This window comes from Caloenas nicobarica, chromosome 1, assembly GCF_036013445.1.
Source record: "Caloenas nicobarica isolate bCalNic1 chromosome 1, bCalNic1.hap1, whole genome shotgun sequence".
Classification (NCBI taxonomy): Eukaryota; Metazoa; Chordata; class Aves; order Columbiformes; family Columbidae; genus Caloenas; species Caloenas nicobarica.
Window position 1 is genome coordinate 186,364,725 of NC_088245.1, and position 23,709 is coordinate 186,388,433.

The 23,709-nt window shown below is 37.9% G+C and overlaps 1 protein-coding gene across 3 annotated transcripts in view; it reads left to right on the plus strand.

Annotated features, from left to right (window-relative positions):
- The window catches only part of RNASEH2B (ribonuclease H2 subunit B), a 42,857-nt gene extending 20,530 nt beyond the window's left edge, over positions 1-22,327 (plus strand). For 2 of the 3 annotated variants that reach the window (XM_065658493.1, XM_065658495.1), the window contains exons 6-11: positions 4,325-4,389; positions 5,608-5,713; positions 8,736-8,814; positions 9,728-9,770; positions 14,405-14,485; positions 16,422-17,167. In XM_065658493.1, coding sequence (XP_065514565.1) covers positions 4,325-4,389; positions 5,608-5,713; positions 8,736-8,814; positions 9,728-9,770; positions 14,405-14,485; positions 16,422-16,529 — 482 coding nt within the window. In that variant the 3' untranslated portion in view covers positions 16,530-17,167. Of the gene's footprint in view, positions 1-4,324; positions 4,390-5,607; positions 5,714-8,735; positions 8,815-9,727; positions 9,771-14,404; positions 14,486-16,421; positions 17,168-20,470 lie in introns of those variants that run through there. The other variant, XM_065658496.1, reaches the window with a different exon arrangement.
- Positions 22,328-23,709: the final 1,382 nt, after the last annotated feature.

The following is a 23,709-nucleotide window of genomic DNA, read 5'->3' on the forward strand; positions in this document are numbered from 1 at the left end:
TGACCCTTATGCATGTAGAGCTCCTCCAAGAAGTTGAGGTACACAGATTAAAAGCCACAAATATTAGGAATTTGCTTTTCTGAAGCACTCTGCCCTTGTTGTTGAGATATATATATATATATAAAAATATTTAGGTTATCTAGACATAATTGGAAAGTGGCTAAGAAAAGGTGGTGGAAGAATGAAAACCCTGCTCAGAGGTAAAATACCAGACCTCTTTATTGCTGCACAGAACATCGAGGGGGTAAGGGGGGCTGTGAGTTTTTCATGAAAGACTTAGATGCACTAATTTAAGTATTTCCTGTATGATATGGTGCATATGCAATAATGGAGAGCAGTTGCTTCCCCCAGAAAATCAGCTCAAACTTTAGGTCAGGACATGTTTCCATTGAAAATTACCACTTCAACAAGAGAATGGGAAATCTGGGCAGCAAGACTATTGTTACATTCTTGCTGGGACTGGTGTAGTTGGAATTATGTGCTGATTCGATACTCCTGGATTTCCAGAAGAACCTTTGAAAAACATTTAGTTACATTCAGTTTCATTGGGAGCAGGCCACATTTTTCTTTGGGTGAGTTCTGACTTCGTGAAGACTTCTTTCAGATATGTATTGGAACTGCAAAACTGCTTTTGCCTTCCCATTAAGTGATAAAATACTTCCAGTAAAAACTATTATTACGCTTTTAGGCAATTGCTGTGCCATTCAAATGGTCTAACACTGGCTGAGGAGCTAATGATGAGAGAAGGGGTACTAAATTTCTGTGCACCCATCTAAAAAGGTGAAAAAATGTGCCAGATCCACTTGGCTGTCAAACTAAGAAATCTGTGCAGGAAAGTAGGACAAGGTCTGGATTATTTTTCTGAAGAGGCACTTTCTCCAAACAACAGTGCTGCCTTTGGGCAGTATTTCTGTTCCCTTCTTAACAGGAAAATGAAAACGTAAAAAAAATTATTTGCTATAGACAAGGTCTGATATCTTGGTCTAACCTCTGCATCCATTCTGAAATCATATTTGCAGTTGTTGTCCACCATAGCATCCCCTGATAAACTGTGTTTTGTTAGACAGTAGTGAAGGTGCTTTACTGCTTGTTTTTTTGCATTGGTATTTTTAATAACGTATTATGTGCACCTATAAGCTTGTGTCATTTTGCCAGCAAATGATGCTAACTGTTAAAAAAGTCATGTTTTCCTGGTTTTTGTTTTGAAATGTAAGGTAGAAATTGATTTTGTCATTAAAGCTGTACACACATGCATATGCCAGCTGTATGTGGTGTCCTTGGATGTCCCTGGACATATATATATCTGCATGTACCTGCTGCTGCTTTTTTTTTTTCAGGTTTGGGTTAGGTGGAAGGTGACAGTGTGGCTTGTTCTTAGGATTTCTTTCTTTTTTTAGGATATCGAGCATATTGTTATGCAACAACCACATTGGCGCTTGTCTGTCATGCGCAGATCACCTTTCTGTTCAGTCCACTTCTATGTGTTTCATATTCTCGTGTCTTTTATTGCCTGTAATAAATACCAATATTATGACTAAGGTACTCTTTTCCATCTCTAAGACCTGTTGTCCACTTTGTAACCTTTCTCATTTAACGAGTGGGGCTTTAGGGCAAGAAGTAGCTGTTGTGTTGAGTCTTCTGCAGCTCTAGATCTGTTTGGAAGAACCTAACAACATAATTATTTCAGTCTTAATTTAGTCTTAAGGCATTTAACATCTGTGTAACAAATTCTTACCCTAGAGCATTCACAGTTTGCGCTTACTGAATTAGCAGGAAGTCCACCTCCCCTGGCCTGTGTTGAAGGGCACTGAAAATTCATTTTGCTGGATTAAATTCCCAGTTACCTGCTTTAGTAGTTTGGGAAAAGGTGTGTTGCAGCTTGCTAAATCCAGGTGATGCAGGTTGTTTGCTAATAAATTCAAACATCACATAGAAAGTACAATAGAGGGGTTTTAAGAAAGGGTTATGAATTCCAGTTCTAGAGTATTATTCTTTGTTTCATTTTGCAAGGCAAAAACTGCACTGTGATCTTGTCTGATGTGATTAACATGAAGAGCCAAGAAAACTTACCTGATTAGAATAACTAAGTAATATTGCCAAGCTTGTATTCCCAGAAGGTGGGAAAAAAGGGGCCATATGAGTTTCAGAGCTATGGAAAACACTGAGAAAATGGATGTTAAAATGTGCTTTAGGCAGTTTGCTCAACAATACATCAGGGAAACTTCCAAGTCTACATAGCGATTACCCGATCGCTGAACATATTATTTAATTGTAGAACCACTTATATTCCATCTGTATTTCTCAAACCCAATCTTTCCAGATGTCTCAGACCAGTTTTATAGGCACCAGACACATTAGGGAACAAAAGGCTTTCCAATATATACTCGTATTATCAAACATAGTCGCTAACTCTCACCAATATCAAATGTGCATCACATGCTAAATCCACGTTCCAATATTGAATCCTTTTGTCAGCAGTTTGTGACTTTCATAACTCACTTTAATTCTTCAGAGGTCTCAAATATTTTCAGTTTCTAAAGTTTAATAGTCAAAACTGTCAAGCACACAAAATATTTTCAAACAAAGTGATCTCTGAAGGGTTTGGTGTAATTTTTTTTCACGTTTTAATGAAAATGGCTTCACAGTTGCATGTTTCCTTTCCCTAACTGAGTCACTCTGATTCATGCTGTTGTGGGGGAGTCTGCCTGGGAATCCAGACTAGAATTACTTTTCAACATGAGTTGGGGGATGGTGGCCAGAGGATGTCCCTTCCTCGAACTTTCTTAGATAAGAGAGGAATCCATGAATTGTATTCACTGTACTTGGACCCAAACCATGTTAGCTCTTTGAGAAACAGGTTCAAGTATCCAGAGCGTCTCCCCCATTTTCTGCTTTTTTTCTTTCAGAGACATTTAGAAGCTTCTAAGTCTTAAAGGCTGTAGCCAGCAGTGTCACAGCTAATTGCTTTACCTGCAACTCATCAATGTCAGGAAGCAAAGTGTATATTAGTGGGGTTTTTTTTTCCTTTTTTGCTCTGAAGGATTTTTGGATTTTACTCTTCTACAACTGTTGAGATAGACTTGAACTTTATCTTGTAAACAGCTTTCCTCAGCTTCTCCATACCTCCTACCATGCATACACAAAGAGCACATAATAGCTGTTTGTATGCAATTTGAAAGAGCCAAGATAAACCCCAAAGGGAGAAATACTGAAGGAAATACAGATAATATGTTGTTGTTTGCAAAAGGAGAAGGAAACTCCATGAACTGGGTGTTAGAATATGATACTGGATCAGTAAATGACATGAAACAGATGTAGGTATTTAGGGTAATGGTGTACAGGAGAGTAAAAGTTATTGAAATACCCGCTGAAGACTGAAACACAGTGGGCTCTAAAATCTCCTGTGTAGTCTTATTCCATTTCCAAAATGTAGCTTTCTGTGAATTAATACTGAATTTTTATACTGAAATTTCCATGAGCCTTTGTAATTTTCTCTTTCCTTTGCCTCAGCATAGTGAACTCGTGTATCTCCAGATAACTGATCACATGTGAATAGCAAGTGTTCATGGTACCCTAGTTATCACAGGGAAAACACTTTCTGGAATTCTTACATCATTGAGTTAATTTATGTTGCTCAATAAATCATAAATGAATTGTACTTCCTCCCACAGAGAGTGTATTTTACTATTTTGGATTCTGTATTTTCTTTTGACAATATATCAAACTACATAAAAGAGGGATAGAAGTAAAGCTTTTAGTCAGTCTGTGAAGTGAGAGGCGAGAACTGATGGGAAAAGGGTTTATTGAAAGAGTGGATGGTTTGTCTTCACTAACCAAATCTCTGTCCTGGCCCCTTACTAGGTGCTGGAATTCAATAAGTAAAGATTTAAGACATGATGCTGTTTATTTAAAAAAACAAACCTATATATATATAGCAGTTGTGGAACCAACATTTTGTGTTGTCAACTGTTTAGTTAAAATTAAGAGTCTGGTGACACACGACAGATTTGGCAAACTACAAGGGCTTGAGAAGAGTCTTACTGAATTCAGGCAGCTCAAGATTACACATGAATAAATAAAATATGTGCTTGGCTGGATTAGGGCTTAATTAAAGAATTATAAAATTGTTCTGACTTGTGCATATCAGCTCAGTCTTTATTTTTCCACATTTCCAAAATTTTTGAAACTTATTGCCCTGATACCAAATACGTGCAAGCCGCAAATTAACTTTCATGCTGTATCTACAAGTTAAAAGATTTTAAATGTATTGAAAATACAGTCCAAACTAGTCATGACTTTCTTCCCCTTACTTATTTTTTCTTAGAGATTGGCAGTCAGAAATTCCACAAATACAGCCAAGAGAAGACACTGAAGTGGTTAAAGAAAAAGGTATTGTGTTTCTCTTTTGCTTTCAAAATTGCTTTATATTTAAAATGAAAATGCTTATCAGCTTGTCCATATTTGTGTTTGAGCCATGTGGTGTACCTCAGTTCAAGGTACGTGTCCTATCCTAGAAGGACAGATACCACAGTAAAGTTGTTGCACTCGGAAATGTGAGAAGTTTGTTACGTTTCTCTTTTGGAGGAGGCTAGCATGAAAGGGATTCGTGAAGTGTGGGGAGGCAGAAGAAGCTGAAGTTCAGCTTCTCACTGTGTTCTGTAGGCTTTGTGTAAGGTGAGGGCTTGTTGTTTGCTTTGTGCACTTCACAAATAAGCTAGAGGAGAGCTTTGACTGTTGCAGCTTTTAAATTCTGCCATGCTCTAAAGCTGGACAGAAATGCTTTGGGTTTGTGCTACAAATGGGTTTCCTTGCAAAGCCCTGGCAGAGTCTTTCAGAGTGGTCCTAGTATGGTTGCTGCTGTCCTCATCCAGCCATGCTGTTCAAGAGGTCTGTAGACTATGCAGAAAATAAACTGGCGTTAAAGCTGAGCTTGATGTGGTCTGTGTTTTGGTATGAAGAAGGCAAATCTCATTTTACACAAGCACATATGCCTCTACTATGATGCATCTTTGTGGAAAAAGATTGTATGCATCATGTGATACAAGGAAGCCTTGTCATTTAAATTAGTCAATACAAGCACAAAATCTGGTCTACTTTCTGCAGTGATGAGGCATGGAGGTATCTATTTTGCAATGAATAGCTGAATATTTACATTTGAACAGGTACCTGTTTGTGTTGTTGAAAATATGTTCTTCTGCCAGTTACTTGTCTGTTAGATCCCGTGTAGGAGTACCCTGCGAAGTCCTTAACCTTTGATTTCCATCAGGACTGCCTTTGCAATCTGGCCGAGCTCAGGCATCCTCTGTTCTCCAGGCAGGTGCCTTTCTCACCTGTGGAATCATGGCTGTTGCATCTGAGTAGCTCAGCTCATCTTAGGGTGCTGCAAAACTGGTGCTGTGTTGCCAAGGCAACATGTTCAAAGACATGCTGGTTTCTTTGCGTTTTTTGAGCTCATATGCTAGTCATTACAAATGTATATTAAATTTCACCACAGTCCATAACTTGAGTGTTTTATATGCTTGAAACAAAATTACAAGAGCTTTGTCACTGCATTAACATGTGCATAACAACACTGATACAGACATTTCATTCTGTGGTTTTCTATAGGTAAATCAAACAGTGAAAGCGCTTAAAAGCAACAATGTATGTGTAGGTGAAAGGGTACTTGAGCCTGCATTTGCCAGCATTAAACAGATCACAGATACTGAAGAAGGTAAGAAAACTAACCATTGTAATGAATTCCATTTTTGTGAAATCACATACGTGGAGCTAAAACCCATGATTAGAATCTGAAATGTATTGAAGTAGGCCTTTGCAGTAAATTTATTCTTTGTACAGAAAATTCCATACATGTCGTGATTCTGTGCCTTGACTTTTCTGAGTTCTTTGATATCTTCATCAGATGGCATTGTAATTAACAGTAGGTGTCAAGTGAGGTTCTTTTAGCTTCTCCTTAGTTCAATAAGTTTTTCTCAGTGAAATATACGCTGGAGTGCTTTGCTGAACAGAGATAGTCTTGAACAATAGGACACATGCTTATATGTCCACCCAATAACTGTCTCTGTGTTAGAACAGACTTTTTTATTATTATCTTTATTAGCACGCAAATTATCTTAATGAATTCTCCAAAAAGGGAAGAGATCTTAGGAAGACATAGTCACAGATTAGAAGCTCCTGGTCCAAACATTACTTTATGCGACAAGTGTATACAATACACTAGTGTGTGCTTATTAAGGGCAAAAACTCCTAATATGTGTATTAAATGCCCTGAAATTGGCAATCCTGGTACCAAAAAGTCTGGAGTGATCCTGTTTGCTTCTAGTTACCTTTTCCCTGGGGAGGGCAGTGTCATGAATATTGCTGGGATATGAACTTGTGTAGAAAAACCTGAAAATGGAGTCAGAGTAAATTCTTTGAATGTTAATGAAAAAAAAATGAAAAGTTTATAACAAGACAAACAAAAGCAAATTGTTTCTTATTACAAAGACATTCTGAAGTCTGCGTGCTGTTGAAAAATAAGGAGAAACAAAGCAACTTGCTGACGAAGTGGAAAGTGAGTTACCAAGTAATGATATCAAAGGAAACAACATAAATGAGATTTAAGAGGCAACTAGACAGTTTTATAGAAAAGGGATGGTAATATATGGTTTTTAAAAAGAGGCAAAGCTGCAAAACTTGTGACTTCAACTTTACAGTAGCTTTTCATCCTTTCCTTACCCCATTTTTTAAAGAAAGGGAAAACTGTCTGGCAGCAACTATCTTGACTATACTTAAATACTTAATCTCTGATATTTGTAATTAAATAGCTCATCTGCAGTTTTTCCACCTTCCTCCTTACTTATAGTAACATGGATATAATAGTCTTTTAAAAAACCTTTTTTAGATTTAAAAGAGCAGCACTGAAATAGGGAATACTGGGGGTTAAAAGTAGGTAAGTTTTGGAGACAGTCCCACTGTATGTAGCAAGGTGAATGACAGGAAGTCAAATGGACCTTACTCAACACTTATTTTTAATAAGCCTAATTTTCTTGTCTGATCCTTTCACTGCCATGACAGTGCAATTTATTTCTGTAGAGAATTGCTTTCATAGGGGCATTATGAAATTTCAGTACCTTTTAAATGGCTGGGTATATGTAGTTAGCATCCACAGATGTAGGGCAAAAATCTGGGAGGGTATAATGAGTGCAAATGAGGAAGGAGGGGAGATTTAACATGTGAGACCTGAATATTTCATTTGGAAGACAAAGAAGGGAGGTGCACAAATATTCCTGATGTTTGACAGGAGGTTAATGACAAAGCAAGGCTAGGGTGAGAACACACACTTCCTAGAAGGCAAACAGTGGTATTTTAAAATTGGTAAGGGAAGTTAATGAAGATTGCTTCAAGGCAGAAATCCAAAGAGAATAGGTTTTGTATTTAGTACAAAATAATAGTAGTTGACTTGGCCTCACCATTCAGTGTCATAATGCAGTGAGTGAAATGATGAGAATATTTTTCTTAAGCGATAAATTGGACATATTAAGTGCTGAGATGAAATTGTCTTGAATTAGAATTATTTCTTGTTCTCTCCTGGCCCTAAAGTGGGTTTAGGGAGTGACAAATTCTTGATGAATCTAGGTGGCGAAGGAAGAAGTGCGGATAGGAGACAGTAAGAATTTGATGTCACTATAGTTGAAATGTGTATGCTGGTGTCAGTTTGTTAGTGCTTTCTGCTTCAATGCCAGTTCGCATTGGGCTTTTTAGATTAAAAACAAAAAAAAAAAAAAAAAGAGGAAACCATCTCTGGCACAGAAGAATTAGTTCTTTACCACCCTGATGCTAGTTTACCGTGTGCATTTGAACTCTCTTAAGTGTGTAGGGATATAAGCAGATAGAGCTGGCCTGTTGTGGATGGAATTCAGAGGCAAGATTTTAGCTTGATGTCTGTCTGGCAAATACTTCTGGCAAATACTTCCTGTACATGGGTGCAGTTACTCCCTAGCAGCCCCAACAACAGCAAGTTTTAAGGATTCAGCCCGGGATCAGTAAGCGCTTGTGTAGAATGTGACCAGAAAAGATCTGGTTTAGGACTTCATATTATAAAAGGGTCACTTTTTTTTCCAGTCTCTCAGAAAAACATTTATAGCAGAAGTGCCCTGTACTGAAAACAGCTTCTAGTAGTTCATATTTCCACAGATAATTATCCCGTCTTGCCAGTGATGTTTAGATAGGCCTTGGCATTTTCCATAAAGTACTGAAATTAAGTACAAGACTTTGAAATAGACTCATTGTCTCATCTAATTGTTTTCAGTTGAAGCCAGAAAATGTACTTTAGTACTGAAGCCCTTGCCAAATAATTGTAAGATCCAGATGCTTTAAAATTAATGATTGCGTGTTCTGTTGAGTCAGCTTTTTACTTTTGCAGGTTTTTAAAATTTAATTTCTTCGGAAAAATACATGATATCTAGTATTCTCAGAAAGTGAACAGCTTTTGTGAAGTGCATACAGCAGATATTAATAACATGTGCTGACAAAGTGAGTGTAGTAAGTCTTTACTTTTTAAATAAACCTACAAGTGTCATATAACATAAACTACTCAACACAGAGAACCATCACAGTGTATCCATTAGAAGTCTCTTACTATTCATTCAACCTTATGATTTATGGTAGCGCATGCAACATGGCCAAGGCAACGTGACTATATAATATGAATGTTCTTTTTCTTCCCCTTCCCACTCCCTGCCCTGTTCCTGAAGACTATTTACGGTATGCCCATGGGCTAATATCAGAATATATTCCTGAAGATCTGAGTAAGGAGTTGTTAAAATACTTGGGGTAAGTATTGTTCCAGCTAGCTGCTAGTTTAATATAGCATGCATTATTATCCTCTTGGTCATTTCTGTTGAATACTGAGATTTGTTCATCAAGGTTGCAGTGAATGACACAATGAGATTATATTTGCCACTCTTTAAATGTGATATTTTTCAATGCTCAGGACCATGGGCTGGAAGAGAGGTGTAATGTGTGTCTGATGTGTCTGTTATCACAGTTGCATCATGAAACCCTGAGCAATGTATCCCATTCTAAAGCAAGGCAGGGAAGGAAATGCAAAGAGTTAAAGCATTTTGTCCAGAATTGTCAAGTACGAGCAGCAGACCCAGGAGCAGAATCCTCATCCCCACTCCTCTTTTCTCTACGCACTCAGTACTGCTGGGGTTTGACTTCACATATCTAACCTGTGTTAGCTGATATTTACATGTGGAAGGTGAGCCAGCATCCTGATCCTGGTGTTCCCTGCCAGCAGCAGACTTTGCTTGGAGCATCGTTGGGACCCTGCACCTGCGCCTCAGTTCAGTTCTGATCAAAGGGTTCTGCTACGGTGGCCTACGGAAAAATGTGCAATTTGCAGCTTGAAGTCTCATAGCTTAACAGTTTCATTGAAGAGATGTTGTATACTTAATAATATTATCTTACTAATAGCCAAGGTTTTCAAGAGTAAGGTGGAGTTCTCTTGTTTTGGTTGCCAGATCTAAGAACTTCTTAAAGGGCCCGTGTTTCTGTGTGGTGCCTGGCCCTGTTTTAGTTATCTAAGTCAGAAATACAGAGTCCATGAGCTGCTTTTTTTGCACACGCATGCCATGTGTGAGCAGCGGATAACCAAAGCAGCCTTTGTGGGGAAGGAATTATAAGCTTTAGGTTGTGCAAGCCAGCTGTCTTAATTTGTAACTTAGAATCTTTTGTTCTACAGGCTCCCAGAACTTAAAAGCCCAGCACCAGAGCCACCATTGAAGGTAGGAGAACATTAAGATATGGATAGATAAATTACGTTCTAAACTAATTTCTCGGAATTATTATTAAAATTAGACTAGGCCAAGCACGGGGTACAATACAATAAGTGAGTTGGCCTTGTGAAAAGCCAGTCTGAAATAACACAAGAAATTTACCAGGTACTTCATATTTTGGTTGGTTTTCCTGTTTAAAAAATGGGGAGGGGGAAAGAGAGACATATTTTATGGTTTTGGTCAGCAGTCTTTTCATACATATTTTGCTTATTTGTTTTATTGAGGTTGATGGGACAATATGACCTCATAAGTTTTCTTTCATATGTAATTTATGAGGACCCTGAAAGGGACCTCCTGGGTCATGATTCCCAGACAACCATGTTGGATAATCTCTCATGCACTGACCATTGTTCACTGTAAGTCTCATTAGGATTTTTTATTTCCATTACTTCTCTTGGAAGACTGTTGTATAACCTCATTCTCTGATGCTCAGAAACCTTCTTGTAAATTCCACCTTGAATTTATTCAGGGCCAATTTATTCCCCTGCGCTTTTGTGCTAACAGTATCATTGGGTTTTTTTGATTGAAATGGCTCTTTTCCCTGCCTAACATTAGTTCTCTCAATGTGTAAAGGGAAAACTTACATCCTTTCTGTTTTCATTTTGTGAAGCCAAACCTGGTTGTGTAAGATAGGTTCTCCATTCCCTCATAATTGCAGGAACATTTCTTTACACCTATTCCAAGATGAACTCAATTGTTTTAAAGCAGGTGACCAGAATCGTATATAATTATTCATTATAAAACCTTTCCTGGTACAGTATGATGGCATTCTTCCCTTCTTCTCTTTACTGGAAGTACTTTCTCTCATTACATCTTAGAATCCCACTTGCCTTTATTACTGTGTGATGTAGCAGATAGCTCAGAGTCTTACTGTGAACACTTAAGACACACAATTGGGTTTTCTTCTCCACTGCAATTTTTAGTTGATCAGCATTCAGATTTATGAGAAATTCATGCATTTAGCTGCTGTGTACATGACTTATACTTCTATACATTTCATCCGGTTTTAATATTTCCAGTCTTGAAGGTTCTCTGGCTTTTCTTTCACCGTGTTAAAAGCTCTTTAGGTATTCATAATGCAGAAAATGGTAGCATGCTGTTACCTTTAATTAACAATTAATGAACATTCTGAGTAGATATTATTCATGGCACTCCACTAGTAGTCTCCATCCGATCCAATGACATCCCTTTCTGCATTACTGGCCTTTGTTTCCCTTTCACCTAGTTTCTTACCTACCTTAAAATTCTCATGCAGTCTTGGTTTTCTATAATTTCAGTTGCTTAAGTGGCACCATGTCAAGTCTGCTGGCAATCCTTCACATTTGCTGTAACCATGTGTTATCTTTGAGAAACAAAGATGTCGGTAGGCATTACTTATGTTTAGTTTTTTTTTACTCTGTATCTCTAATTATTCTTCCTTTTTCCCTTTTTCTCCCTGCTCCATTCTCCTGACGCCTGCTATCACTTTTTACTCCTCCTGACACACAGATGGGTGTTTGGCTGTTCTGCAGCAATACAGCCCCTACCTGATAGAACAGTTGCCAGGTTTTGCCTTTGGACTAGTGATTTCTGAGACAGTCTCCCAACAGTGTCAGCATATTGAGTTTTACTTCTATCTTGAATAGTGTGATTTCTGTTCTCACTTCTGCCTCTGTGTTTAACCTCTTCATCTTTATTTAAAATAATTTACAGAGGCAAAAAGATATGTTCCATTTTGGGGCTACACATAGATTAGCTTTAAAATCTATCCACTCATTACTGTATAGCAGCCTCACTTTTTCCTTTTTTTATTCCCTTTTTGCCTCTGTGCCTAAACAACCTACTATTTGTTTTAATTTCCTTTCCAGGGTCTAACTCAGCTTGACTTTTTGGCAGTTCTCACTTTATCCCAGTATTACCTGACCCCTACAACTTTTTTTTTTTTGGCAGTCTTTTTTTGCCTGTCGTTGTAAAATTCTGCTTACTCCTAGTACCCTTTTTTTTTGGAGGGGGGCGGGATATGTGTGCATCTGTGTGAGCAAGGGGGAGCATTCATATAGTTTAATCTGAGAAGCTTTTTCCTTCAAGATTTTTCACCTTGTTTGAAGAAAAAGATCCAAAATCACTTATTCTATCTTTTTCTTTTACGTTCCAAGTGTCGTCCTCACGCATAAGTCCTTTTGCTTTGATTTAGAGAAGTAAGGCATATAGTTTGCATAGTTTGCCCCTCTAGAATCAAGAACCCCACTTTTGATTATCCTTTCCATTTAATTTAAACTGAGGCACCCTATGTCTACTGAAACTAGGTTACTTACTATACCGACCTTTCCTGCATTGTCCCTGCTACTTACAAAAACAGTCTAAAATAACCTCATTTCTGGCTGGTTCCATGACTGTTCTGTTAAGCAGTATGTCAGCTAGCACATGGAGGAATAATTGGGCCCTACTGTTATTAATAGCATTTGTTCTCCAATGTATATCCATGGATATAAGTTTTTTCCATGTGGTTGGACAGTTGTTCTGGCTGCACAGTTACTTGGCCCTTTGATTCAGTTAGGAATTATCTTTATGCATTGTAAGAAATATTAAACACACATCAGGAGCCAACTGATATTCATTAGCCATATAAGCTAATGAATATAAGATGACTATATTAAACTACAAGTGATGTACATTACATACTTTGTACAAATAGCTTTATACCATTGGGATAGTTCTGAGAATCTATTTTTAAAAATAGTTTTATTTCAGCAGTTTGGTTACAGAGCAAGTGAGACTTAGAACTGTTCAGTTGTTCGGCAGTGAAATCTTGCTGAGGATCTGATTAATTTCCAGAGCACTGACCAGGGTGTGTATGATGCTTCTGTGTTTAAATCTTTGCAGCTTCAGAGATTAAAACTCTCCTTTATTTCACAACCTCAGAGGAGCAAATCGGGCTTGTACATTGGAACCTTTAGTCTCCTTTGACCGTTTTTATTCACTTGCATTGATATTTCTCCTCATGAGGACAAGGTGTATTTGCATTAACAGACATAGTGTAGGATTATTGCAAATAAAGAAGGCTCTAACATTGGTAAAATAATCACATGTTTAGAAATGACCTTAAGATAAATTCTGAAGGGAAGAGAGATTTAGAAACTTCAGCTGTTAACAGAAAAGCTATGACAGATTCTCTCTCTTGTAGTACAAGACTAAACTGGGCACAGTCTGGACTCTGTGATTTAATGAATAAATCAAAATTACATGTTCTTTGTATTCATTGTTAGCCATTGATCTTGTGTTGTAATCATCATACTGTCCAGTTTGTCAGCGTAGGGAGTCTGGCCCTTGGCAGATGATGACAGACATTTACAAAAAATATGTAGCCTTTGCTACAGCTAAACAGCAAATATTTTGCTGAAATGCAAACATTTTGTTATAAGTTTTAAAAACTTAATATCAGATTTCAAAAAGAGGAGACTAGTCATTATTCATTAGATTGTCATTTGAAAATGTAATCACAGCACAGTAAACAGCCTCCTAGAGAAACTGATCCAGATCCCATTGAAATCAAAAGAAAAGGCTGCTGTTGGATTTGGTTCTAAGAGCTGAGAAATCTAAGCTGCAGACCTGGCTTCTGTGCCAAAGGAGTGGGGGGAGACAGATCACAAGCACCATAAACAAAATGAATAAAACAGGATCTTGAAATGTATGGCACCATCCAAGTCGCTTGCAAAATCACTCTCTTTGGCACAAAAATGGGAAGGCCACAGTTTAGATTTCACAGGATATTAAGGACAGGGTAGTAATATCAGATATATAATAATAATAAAAACACAGCGTTGTAAAATACTATATACTTCTTTTTTTTTTTTTTTCCTTTTGGAAACATACCAGGAAGTTTTCACCTTTAAACTAAACACATGCTCACAGTTTATGGAAAGAAATATTCATTCTTACAGCCTGATCATGTGAAGTGCCGAGAACCATTCACTTCCATTATTTCTGAAGTTAGAAGGCACCCAGCACATGCAGCGTCAAGCTGCTTAATATACTGTTAGATTCAAGTGATGAAGCAGTCAACTGAACTATGTCAGATTTTCACTGTTGCCAAACTGTAAAAACTAATTACTTCTAAAGGTGGTGCACAAACAGATAATAGACTAGATGATGATCCACTCATGCTGGCAGATAGCAATAACCCTGGAGCTGCTGCACAGTTCCATGAGACCATGGGGACCAGAGTCTCGGTTCCCTGGCTGTTAGGCACTAACTTTCAACAACTGCTCTGTAAAGATTCTCTAAATAGACTCTGACACCAAAATCACAATCACGGAAATTAAAAACGGGATTAAAATGATTTCTAGAAGTCATTCTTCAGAAGGCTAGGGAGAAGAAAATGGCAGAGTGAATGATCTCTTCTGAATACTGTAGGGATGGTATATGTTCACATGTGAAGACAAGAATGACAAAGAGAAATCTTCCACTGTTACTGCAGTTTCTTCAGTTGATTGGCAACCCTATTTTGGTGCTATGGTTACCTTTTAAAGCCAAAACTTTAAACTTCCATGTGCGTACATCATAAAAGTGGTTCATAGAGCAACTTCCTCACTCTAACATTTCAGAAAATGAAATTATCAGATGACCCTGTGGAAGCAGAAGAAGACAGTACTAAGTTCAACAGCAACAATATGAAAACCAAAAAGGTAAGCAAGCCTTGCATTCATTCATGTTTTGCTGAAGCATATATTAATATCCAGCATTAGCACAGGGTGCTTGTTTTTCACCTCTGAACACATCACAAAAACAAATACGAAATGGCAGATGTGTCTATCTCCTTGAACTTTTAAATCAGATTTAATTTACTTTGAAAGTCTTAATGTCCCATTCTGAACTCTTCTATGCTGTTACTGTTTGACTGTATTTTATCAATGGACATTCCAGTGAACCTCACAGACGTTGACATGTATTAAGGTGCTCTGCTGATGGTTGCAAAGCTTTTTGAGATCTTTAAATGAGAAATCATGTCGCTTAGTGATAGCAACTGTTAAATTTCAGTTATTTGAAAAAGAAACAAAGATGGCAGCATTCACTTACATTCCAAGGGATGCTAAGAAAGGCTTTATTTTGGCCTAGAAATATTGCTTGTGCACTTACTTATGTCAGCTTAATGAAGCTGAATCAACACAGAGCTTGCCGATCGCCAGCTCCAACGCAAGTTTGGAGGCCATTTCAAATCTGAGTCCAGTGGCGCCTGCCACTGTACTGTTCCTAGGAGAGCAACAGAGATGTGAAAAGAAATAGATTCTGTCTGTGTGTTCCCAAGTTGTGAGGCTTGCACTGGCTTATTTCTCAGAACATTGAAAGAAAATTAATCCTTCTCCAATACATCGGGAACCAAAAAGGCCCCCCGTGCTGGTCTTGTGACCTTCAGACCAATGTTGACTACTCTTTATCCCTTTGCAAAGACAAGCAGCTGGTGACAGATGCAGTCCTTCTTCCCTCCAAAACTCCCAGAATTTTTTGTGTTCAGGGCACATGCTAGTTTTGAAGTAAGAAGAGAATTGCCCCCTAAGTGAAGGTCATAAATAGTTTAAAATGTACTTGTTTCCCTCCTTCCCCCATTACGTTCCTATAGCTTTTGAACCAAGCATAAAGATATGAGTAGTCTGAGGAGAGATAATTCATTTGAACTTTAAATGTGATTTACTTCTGAAATAATGAAGCACATTGATGAGAGAATCTAGGAAAGAAAAGATAGCTCTTGGACTCTGTACAGTATACTACTCTATTTTTTTAAAATACTTTGGCAGTGTTTTTGTTTGTATAGTAACACAGACGATCGCGCTGTTGTTGCCTATCTATAACCTTCTAGCTGATCCCAAGTACTGTAATTGTGAAGTCCTGCAGACTGAGGAATATCATAAAGAAAGGTCAATGCAAAGTTTACTTAATAGGGAAAACAGCTAGGGATTTAAAACATAACATTTTTAAATAAGAAAGAAAAGAGGTCAGCTCTATAAAACGTGGCTCATAAAATGTGTTTTAGGTGTAAAAGTCTGGGAAGTTGTCCCAGTGGCCTCGAAGTGCTTTGCAAATGTTCATTACCTTCTTAATTCTTAGTTCTTCCATTTCTTTTCCCTTTACTCCACTGTGCAAGAGAGTCTTTGATAACAAATCAGTGTGAATTATTCATCATCTGTAACGCAAGGCTGTAATTCAGCCTGCTGACAGCATAATCATGAGATTGAGTCGGAGGGTACAGTATGCATCTGTTGTATTGCATGCATTATTCCTCTTAATGTACAGTCAGGGATTATCCCAAAGTAGACGTTTGAGTTGGGATACCTCATTCTGCAGAAAGGAAAGATGTTTCACCTCCTTGTCCTTGTAACTGCTTCTCTGTCTTTGTCTGAGGTTAAGTAATTCATGACAAGTATTTTTCTGTTTGAATAACCTCAAATTTGTTTAGTAAGGTTTTTCTCCTACAATTTAAAACCTGCATAATATTATATTTACTTCTGTATACTAAAAAAGCAATTCACCTTCTTGCTTGACTTCTGTATTTAGGAGTTTTTAGCTTATACTCCCCTCCTACAGAGGTGCTGCTTAACTTTTTTCTGTTTATCATTTCACTAACAGGCAAACAGCAAGATGTCTGCAGCACAGAAGGCCCTGGCCAAAGTTGATAAGAGAGGAATGAAATCCATTTCTTCTTTCTTCAGCTCCAAACCTAAAGCATCAAAATAAAGACTTACTCTTGAAAGAGTTTTGTACAGTGGTTATTTTTATGTTAATCTAAAAATGTTTCCCGGGTTTTTTTTGTTAGTATAGTGTATGCGGGGCATGCAGGGTGGAGTGTGATGAAGAGATCTGTGAGCTGATGTGAGACAGAGCTGTTACGCCTCAGCAGGGCAGGGTGGTACCGTGCAGATACTCCAGCCCGGCTCAGAAAGGCAGCCAAGCTGCATTAGCATCGTCCTGTGAGCTGAGAAGCAAGGTTAAGTGTGGTACCACACTGTGCTGCTGCTTGTTCTATAGCAAGCTTGGTCAAGGCCACCGCAGTTTTCTTCGTTGCACTCCAATCTGGGCTGGAAACATGCCCTCCTTTGAGTTTTCAATAACAGTTTTTTCATTCATTAGGGGCATTATTTTTTGAGAATTTCTGGAAATTTTTACCCAGTGTAAAACCAGAGTACAATGGCATCGTTAGTTTTTTATGTTGACCCTAACCATCTAACTGCTGATGGAAACATTGCCGTTGGTGGCAATTTATCAAGGCAAAGATAGCGTCTATATTGGGATTTTGGTTGTTTTGAACACGCTAGAAAGAAATTGCAATAAATGTCAATGCGCATGTAATGCAATAAAGTGTTTTGTGTAATAAATTTGTGCTTGTTGTATTTGTTGTATGTTTCAAGAGATAGGTTGGGCTTCAGGACATTTTTTAAGGGGTTTTCATATTTTCCTGTCTATAAATTTTAATCCTTAAAGAATTTCAACATCGCTTTGGGCTTACATGATAAATCTGTAACACATGGCAATATAGGGGTATTTTTATGTTTGGTTCCAAGGTCAATAAGTCCTAAAAAATAATTAGGGAAATATTTATTTGAAGGCAAAATGGGTTTTTAAAGAGGCCTATTTGGAGCTGGATGCATAATTCAAAAGCTTAAGTATGAGTGGTTTAGATAAGGTTTAGTTTTACAAAGTTTTGCACAAGGTAGGGCTATTACTTAAAATGCACTACTCACTCTTGGGTGTGTTCTTTCCTCGTTACAAAGTATTCCCGTATATAATGGAGGGACAGCCTTCTGCTGTGTTGCAACTCGCCTGATTCACAGAATTGAGGTGGAGTCACTGGGATCATTTGTTCAAGTCTAGTCAGTTCTGCACAACGCTCAGAGTTGGATCCACCAGTCCTTGCACTGAGCCATTACTGTGGATCTGCTGCAATGTGTGTTGTAGAAAGACACTCTTAAAATACGTTGTTCTTTGCTACGTCAGCTCAGCAGAGAATCTGCCTGTATCCCTTGACAATGGGGAGTTTCAAAGCAACTCAAAGTTTCTTCGTTTGTAGTAACTATGCCATTTTTCCACTTCAGACTTAACTTGCTGCCATTTACTTGGACTACAGTGGTGTCTGTTGGGTTGAAGAGCTCTGTGGCATTCTCTTCCAACCAGAAATGAGTGAGAAACCTTGCTGTGCATTCTGTGCAGGTTTGCGATTGTTGCTGGGGGTTGTACGCCTTTCAAACCAGCGGGTTTTTCAGTGTTTCAGATATAGTTTGTAAATGGGGAAGTCAATGTAGTTGGAATTCCAGATAGAGGAAAATATTTAGAAATCTATGGAATTATCATCTCTGATTTCAGAGAAATTTATTTAAGAAATGTGCATACCCTCTCAGTGGTGTAATGTTCTCAGTTTTAAAAATGTTCGTCTGAAGTGGATTATCTAGACTCAAAATGAATTTCCTTAGGAAAAAAATGCTTCTCAGGCATACTAAGGAATCACTACTATAAGTCTTCCTTATCTCTGAAAATCAGCCCGTAGTATTAGTGTTTGAATGTAGGTTGAGAATTTTGTGGTTCAGATGCAGAGTCTTTATTGATTTTTCAGTTAGAATCATTATCTCAAGCACTTTGGTGCTTTAATAAAATTCCAGTCATGAATGTCAACTTTCTGAAAAAAATATAAGGGGGTGAGGAGCAGTAGGGGACACAAAAAAACCTCAGGAATTGCTACGTGGAGCCATAGAGAAATTGCTGTTGTACCACACTGCCATGTTGTTCAGCTGTCTGCAGCAGAATTTCGCTAACCCTATCAGAAAAATGTCATTTTCTGATATTAACTGTCAGACAAGTTTAAAAGTAGGTGTCAATGCATGTGACAATTTCTGTGTGCACCACCTTTAGAATTGCCACCTTGCTTTTTTCCTGCCTCACTTGTCTAGGCTGTAAGACCAGTTCTGTAGCAGCATCTGTTGGTTTAGCCAATGGGTCCTTGCTGTGACTGGAGAGAACTGGCATTTGGTGAGCCCAGAATGAGCAATTGTGATCATGAGCTGGAAGGGTTAGATTTTGAAAAACATTCAGCCTAGCCCAGGAGTTTAACTGACAGTCAAATAAATGCCCCTGACTTCATATCAGTATGAGGAAGGATGCACCAGCTATGACAACTTCTGAAAACCACCACTCAAAAGTGCAGGATAATGTTATGGGGAAAAAAGGGGAAAAAGAACAGGCACATACTGTCATGTTAATGGAGTCGTTTTGTGAAGTAAGCAACATCTCAGACAGTATTTTGGTAAATGAGAGGAAAGGAATTGTGTGTTTATTAATGGAAAGCCAGTTCTGAGCAGTAGAAGATGTTAAGAGAGCAGACAAACGTGGGATGGATGTTTGAGTGGAAAACCAAGAAAGGGAGTTACCTTAGAAACAGGAACAGCGAGGTAGAACAGATACGTGGTAAAAGCTCTTCTGGATATTTAAATCTGCAAATTTTAGGAGTTTGGTTTTTAATAGTTCAAAAGCTTTGTGAAATAGATTTGGGAAATGCATCTTTTCATCAACTCGAACAATTCAAGAACCTTTCTTCTAAGAAAAAGTCCCAGTTTCTCTGTTCAGAATTTAAAATAGAAGGACAGTTCTGATAGAGGTAGGAGGCCTTTGTGCTGACTTCTGATCTGGGGTACCAATTTTTTTCTTTACTGTGCATGACTTTCACATCTGCCGCTGCACTCGAGGACTAAGTCTGGAGTTCTTTCTCTGTGTGCAGGGCCATTGTGCTTTAGTGTGTCACAGCTCAACTTGAGCTGTCAGCTGTGCCATAACTTCCAACAATAGTAATTTTATTAGTGACTGCTTTTGCTTGAACAGGAATTTGTGCATGACAAAAAAAAAAAAAAAAAAAGAAGCCATTTCCAAAAGCCATCAGAGCTCTCATGTGAAAACAAAAACTCTTTTCCCTTTAGGAAAGGATGAAATACGTTTAGTAACTTTGAAACTTCCTCAACATGTAGCTGTAAGAAGTTATGAAGAGTACGTGGTGCCAAATACATAAAACAATATTTCCTACCACAATGAGGATTTAAATATATTTAGTCTGCCTGGCCAGCAGTAGCAGGAGGTCATTATGAAGTGCTGCTTTGCCGTTTCTTTCTTGGGTAGCTTAGTATGAAACAATGTGCCAGCAGCATTACAGAGATGTGGTCTTGCTTAATTTCTTTTTCTGGTTTAATATGCCATCTCTACATGTTCGTGTAAATATCTGATGAGTTGTGATGCTTTTATAGTTTTTGTTTGGGGATTAAGCAGCTCTTAGATTTCCACTTCTTTCAATTTCACATTGCAAATGGACTGACATCAGTTGATATGGAGAACTTAATATGGAAATACTAGCACTGACTTAGGGATATGTCAGGGTTGGACTTGCACATCATTTTCAGTCTTAAGTAATAAAGTTAGTTCTATTCATGGAAGCGACAACTGTTGATTTGAATATTTTCGGTGGAAAAGGTGGCACAGTTGGCAGAATTTACATTCAGATGTGAAATTTTGAAGAGTTCAATGATGCTCGTTTTCAGGTGTTCACTTGTATCTGACAATGGTTTTTAGAGGGAAACTAAATGCGTGGATGCTTATTTGGATAGATTAATGTTTATGACTAGGGTTTTCTCTTTCCTTTATAGATGCCTGTGCGAAGACATGCAAACAAGAAATGAAAGGAGCGTAAGGAGACTCCCTAATATTATTTTAATTTGCCATAATCTCAAAGCAGCTTTTAAAGGCTTTTTTTACGCACTTTCTGAAAATAAATGCTTGAAGTTAGACGTGCCCTGTTCCAAGAAAAAGCAAATCTCAGCAGATTAACATTGTTAAATATGCGGTGTGTTAAACATACACTGCTTCAAATTTTATAGCTTATACACTATTGGTCTATCGGGCCCTTCCAGGAAAGCACTTACGAGCATGCCTAATGTTAAGCACATGAGCAGTGATCTCCAAGTCAGCAGTGTTGTTCGTGTGGGTAAGTGCTTTGCTGGATCAGCGCCTAAAGTCCTGTTAGGTGCTGAGCATCCTGATCCATATCCAGCAAAGCACTTAGGTCCACGCTTATCTTGAAGTGGAAGAACCGGTCTAACTAATATTTGTGCATTAGTGTTCACCATAAAATCTCTCTTGGCACAGTGACTCGCATGCTTAAAATTAAGCACCTGCCTAAGTATTTAGCAAGGTCAGGCCAACAGCATCCTTGAGCAAGTCTTAAATAATTACCTGGGTTTGTACAAATTTTCTTTTTTTGTACTCGTTGCTTTTTAACAGAGTATATTATTTTAGTGGCCATAATTACAAGTTTTAGAAGCTGCGTAGCAAAACATGTTGTATACAATTTTCTCCTTTCTTATTCAAAATGTAGCCAAATTTGGCAAGATGGCCTTTTTGGACTAGAAGTCCAATGTTGAGACTTAAAATCATCTGAAATGAAAAAAAAAGTTAACTCTATTTTGTGGGACTTTTACATGTATTTTTTTTTTCACCGAGTTTGATTTAAATGGTTTTATCCAACCCTGACTGATTACCTAGAACATGTCACCCAGCTCTGGTTGTGCAGACAGTCTGACTCTTGAAGTGCTAAAGCTTGAGGTAGGATGTATGTTCAGAAGGGCAGATGGAGAAGCTGTATTTTTATTTTACTTCTTTTTCTCTAAGGGATTGAATACTTAGAACTGTATAAAATAACGTGCATTTTGTCTTGAGACCTAAACCAAAATCTAGATAATCCTCCAGGTTAAAAAAAAAAGAGAGACCTATTTATTTATTATTTTTTTAATCATGTAAGAAATACTTTCTGTGGGGTGAACTTCAACCAAAATGTCAACTTGAGTCTACATAAAACATGCAGAAGATGGATGCTAATGAGATCCTTAAGTGATCTGTGTCAGATGCAGTCTGATATTTTTAGCTTAAATACCTTTTTATCAAACTACCATTGATATCTAACTCTTGGCTACAAAAGTAATAATTGACGGGATTTTAAGTATAATGAGTGTGTACGTGTGTAAATTTTAACTGTGCCCCAAGTTCAGACACCTACAGCAAATGGCCAAAATGTTCTGTAAAGCTTGAATGTATTTAAAGCATTCTAGATAACAAGTAAAAAAAAAAATTACTTCCACTCTGTCAAATTCTGCCTAATTTAAAGTCAAACAAGAGCTCCACGAAGAGTTTATTAGGACATTGATGAAAACTAAATTCCAAGACAAAGAGGCAATAGCTTATTCAACTTTCTTTTGAACTGATTCTGATCAACTCTCTTTCAGAATATGAAGATCTTGAACTGTTAATCATTTAGAAATCATGTATGAAAGGAAATGTAATCTGAATGCTTATTTTAGAAATTTGCACTGAATCATTTTTGTTACTTTTATGCTTGTCTGGTTAAGCAATGTGCATTGTCCTTTTTCAAGGAAAAAATATTTATTTTAACATGGTTTTCTAGGCATTACTGCAAGAATATTATATGGGTCCAAGATAAAATTTCTATTTTTCTAGCTTACATTTAAAAAAATGCTTCATGTATTAATAAGATTATATATTTCAATAAAGTGTGGTTCCATTTTTTAGTAAGATTTTATTTTTAATTCATGTACAAGAAAGAAATAAATACTTTTGGAATGATTTGTTAATTATGACTTCATTAATTTCAGAGAGAAATTAAAAAAATGCAGTGCAATCAGACTACTACTACTGGCAGCCTCCACAAGGTAGTCAGTAATTCGTAGACTGAGTTGAAGGAAATAATGAATCCTGAGATAGATACGAGTCTAAAAGTTGATTCAGACAGATTCAGTGAAGCAATTAGGCGAATCCTTGAGAACCTTACTGTACAGATCATAGAATCACAGAATGTCCTGAGTTGGAAGGGACCCACAAGGGTCATTGAGTCCAGCTCCTGTCCCTGCACAGGACAACCCCACAGTCCACACCATGTGTCTGAGGGTGTTGTCCAGTCTCTTCTTGAACACTGTCAGGTTTGGGGCCGTGACACCTCCCTGGGGAGCCTGTTCCAGTGTCCACCACCCTCTGGGGGAAGAACCTTTTCCTAATGTCCAACCTGAACCTCCCCTGGCACATCTTCCTGCCATTCCCTCGGGTTCTGTCACTGGTCACTAAAGAGAAGAGCTCAGCGCCTGCCCCTCCTCCTCCCCTTGTGAGGAAGCTGCAGCCCCATGAGGTCTCCCCTCAGTCTCCTCCAGGCTGAACACACCAAGTGACTTTAGCCACTCCCCATATGGCTTCCTCCCCAAATTCTTCACCAACTTTGTGGCCCTACTCTGGACTCTCCAATAGCTTTATATTCTCTACTGAAAACCAAATCCGTCTACATAAGAGTTCTTGGCCTAAGTACTCTGGATATTTTGATTTTTATGAACATGGCAGTGAATCTCTAGTGGGATAAGGAAAGGGGAGGTGAAGAGAGGGATGTGATATTCATGTTGTTTTTTATTTGACATTCTTTTATTTGACATATAGGTGCTCCATCACAGACTTTCACAGAATGGATAGACAATTCTTTTCCATGGTTTGGTTTTGGGGTTTTTGTTTTGTTTTGTTTTGGGGGGGGGGTGGTGGTGGTTTTTTTGTTGTTGTTGTTTTTTGTAGCAGACAATTAATCAAACACAAGGGAAAAGCTTTTCCTCTGCCAAAACATCCTGGTATCACCATGATACTGTGCTAAGTGCTGATATGAGGCTCCGAGGCTGTTAGGAGAGTTATTGCCATTTCATTTGTAAAATCCAGAAAGCAAGGGCAAATCAAAGGTGGTGTTTTGTTTTTTTAGTCAAGTTGGTGTATTGGTATTAATCAGAACCAAGTAAGAAAATCAGTAAGATTTGTACAATTTCATAAACCCATCACTCACCAGCAC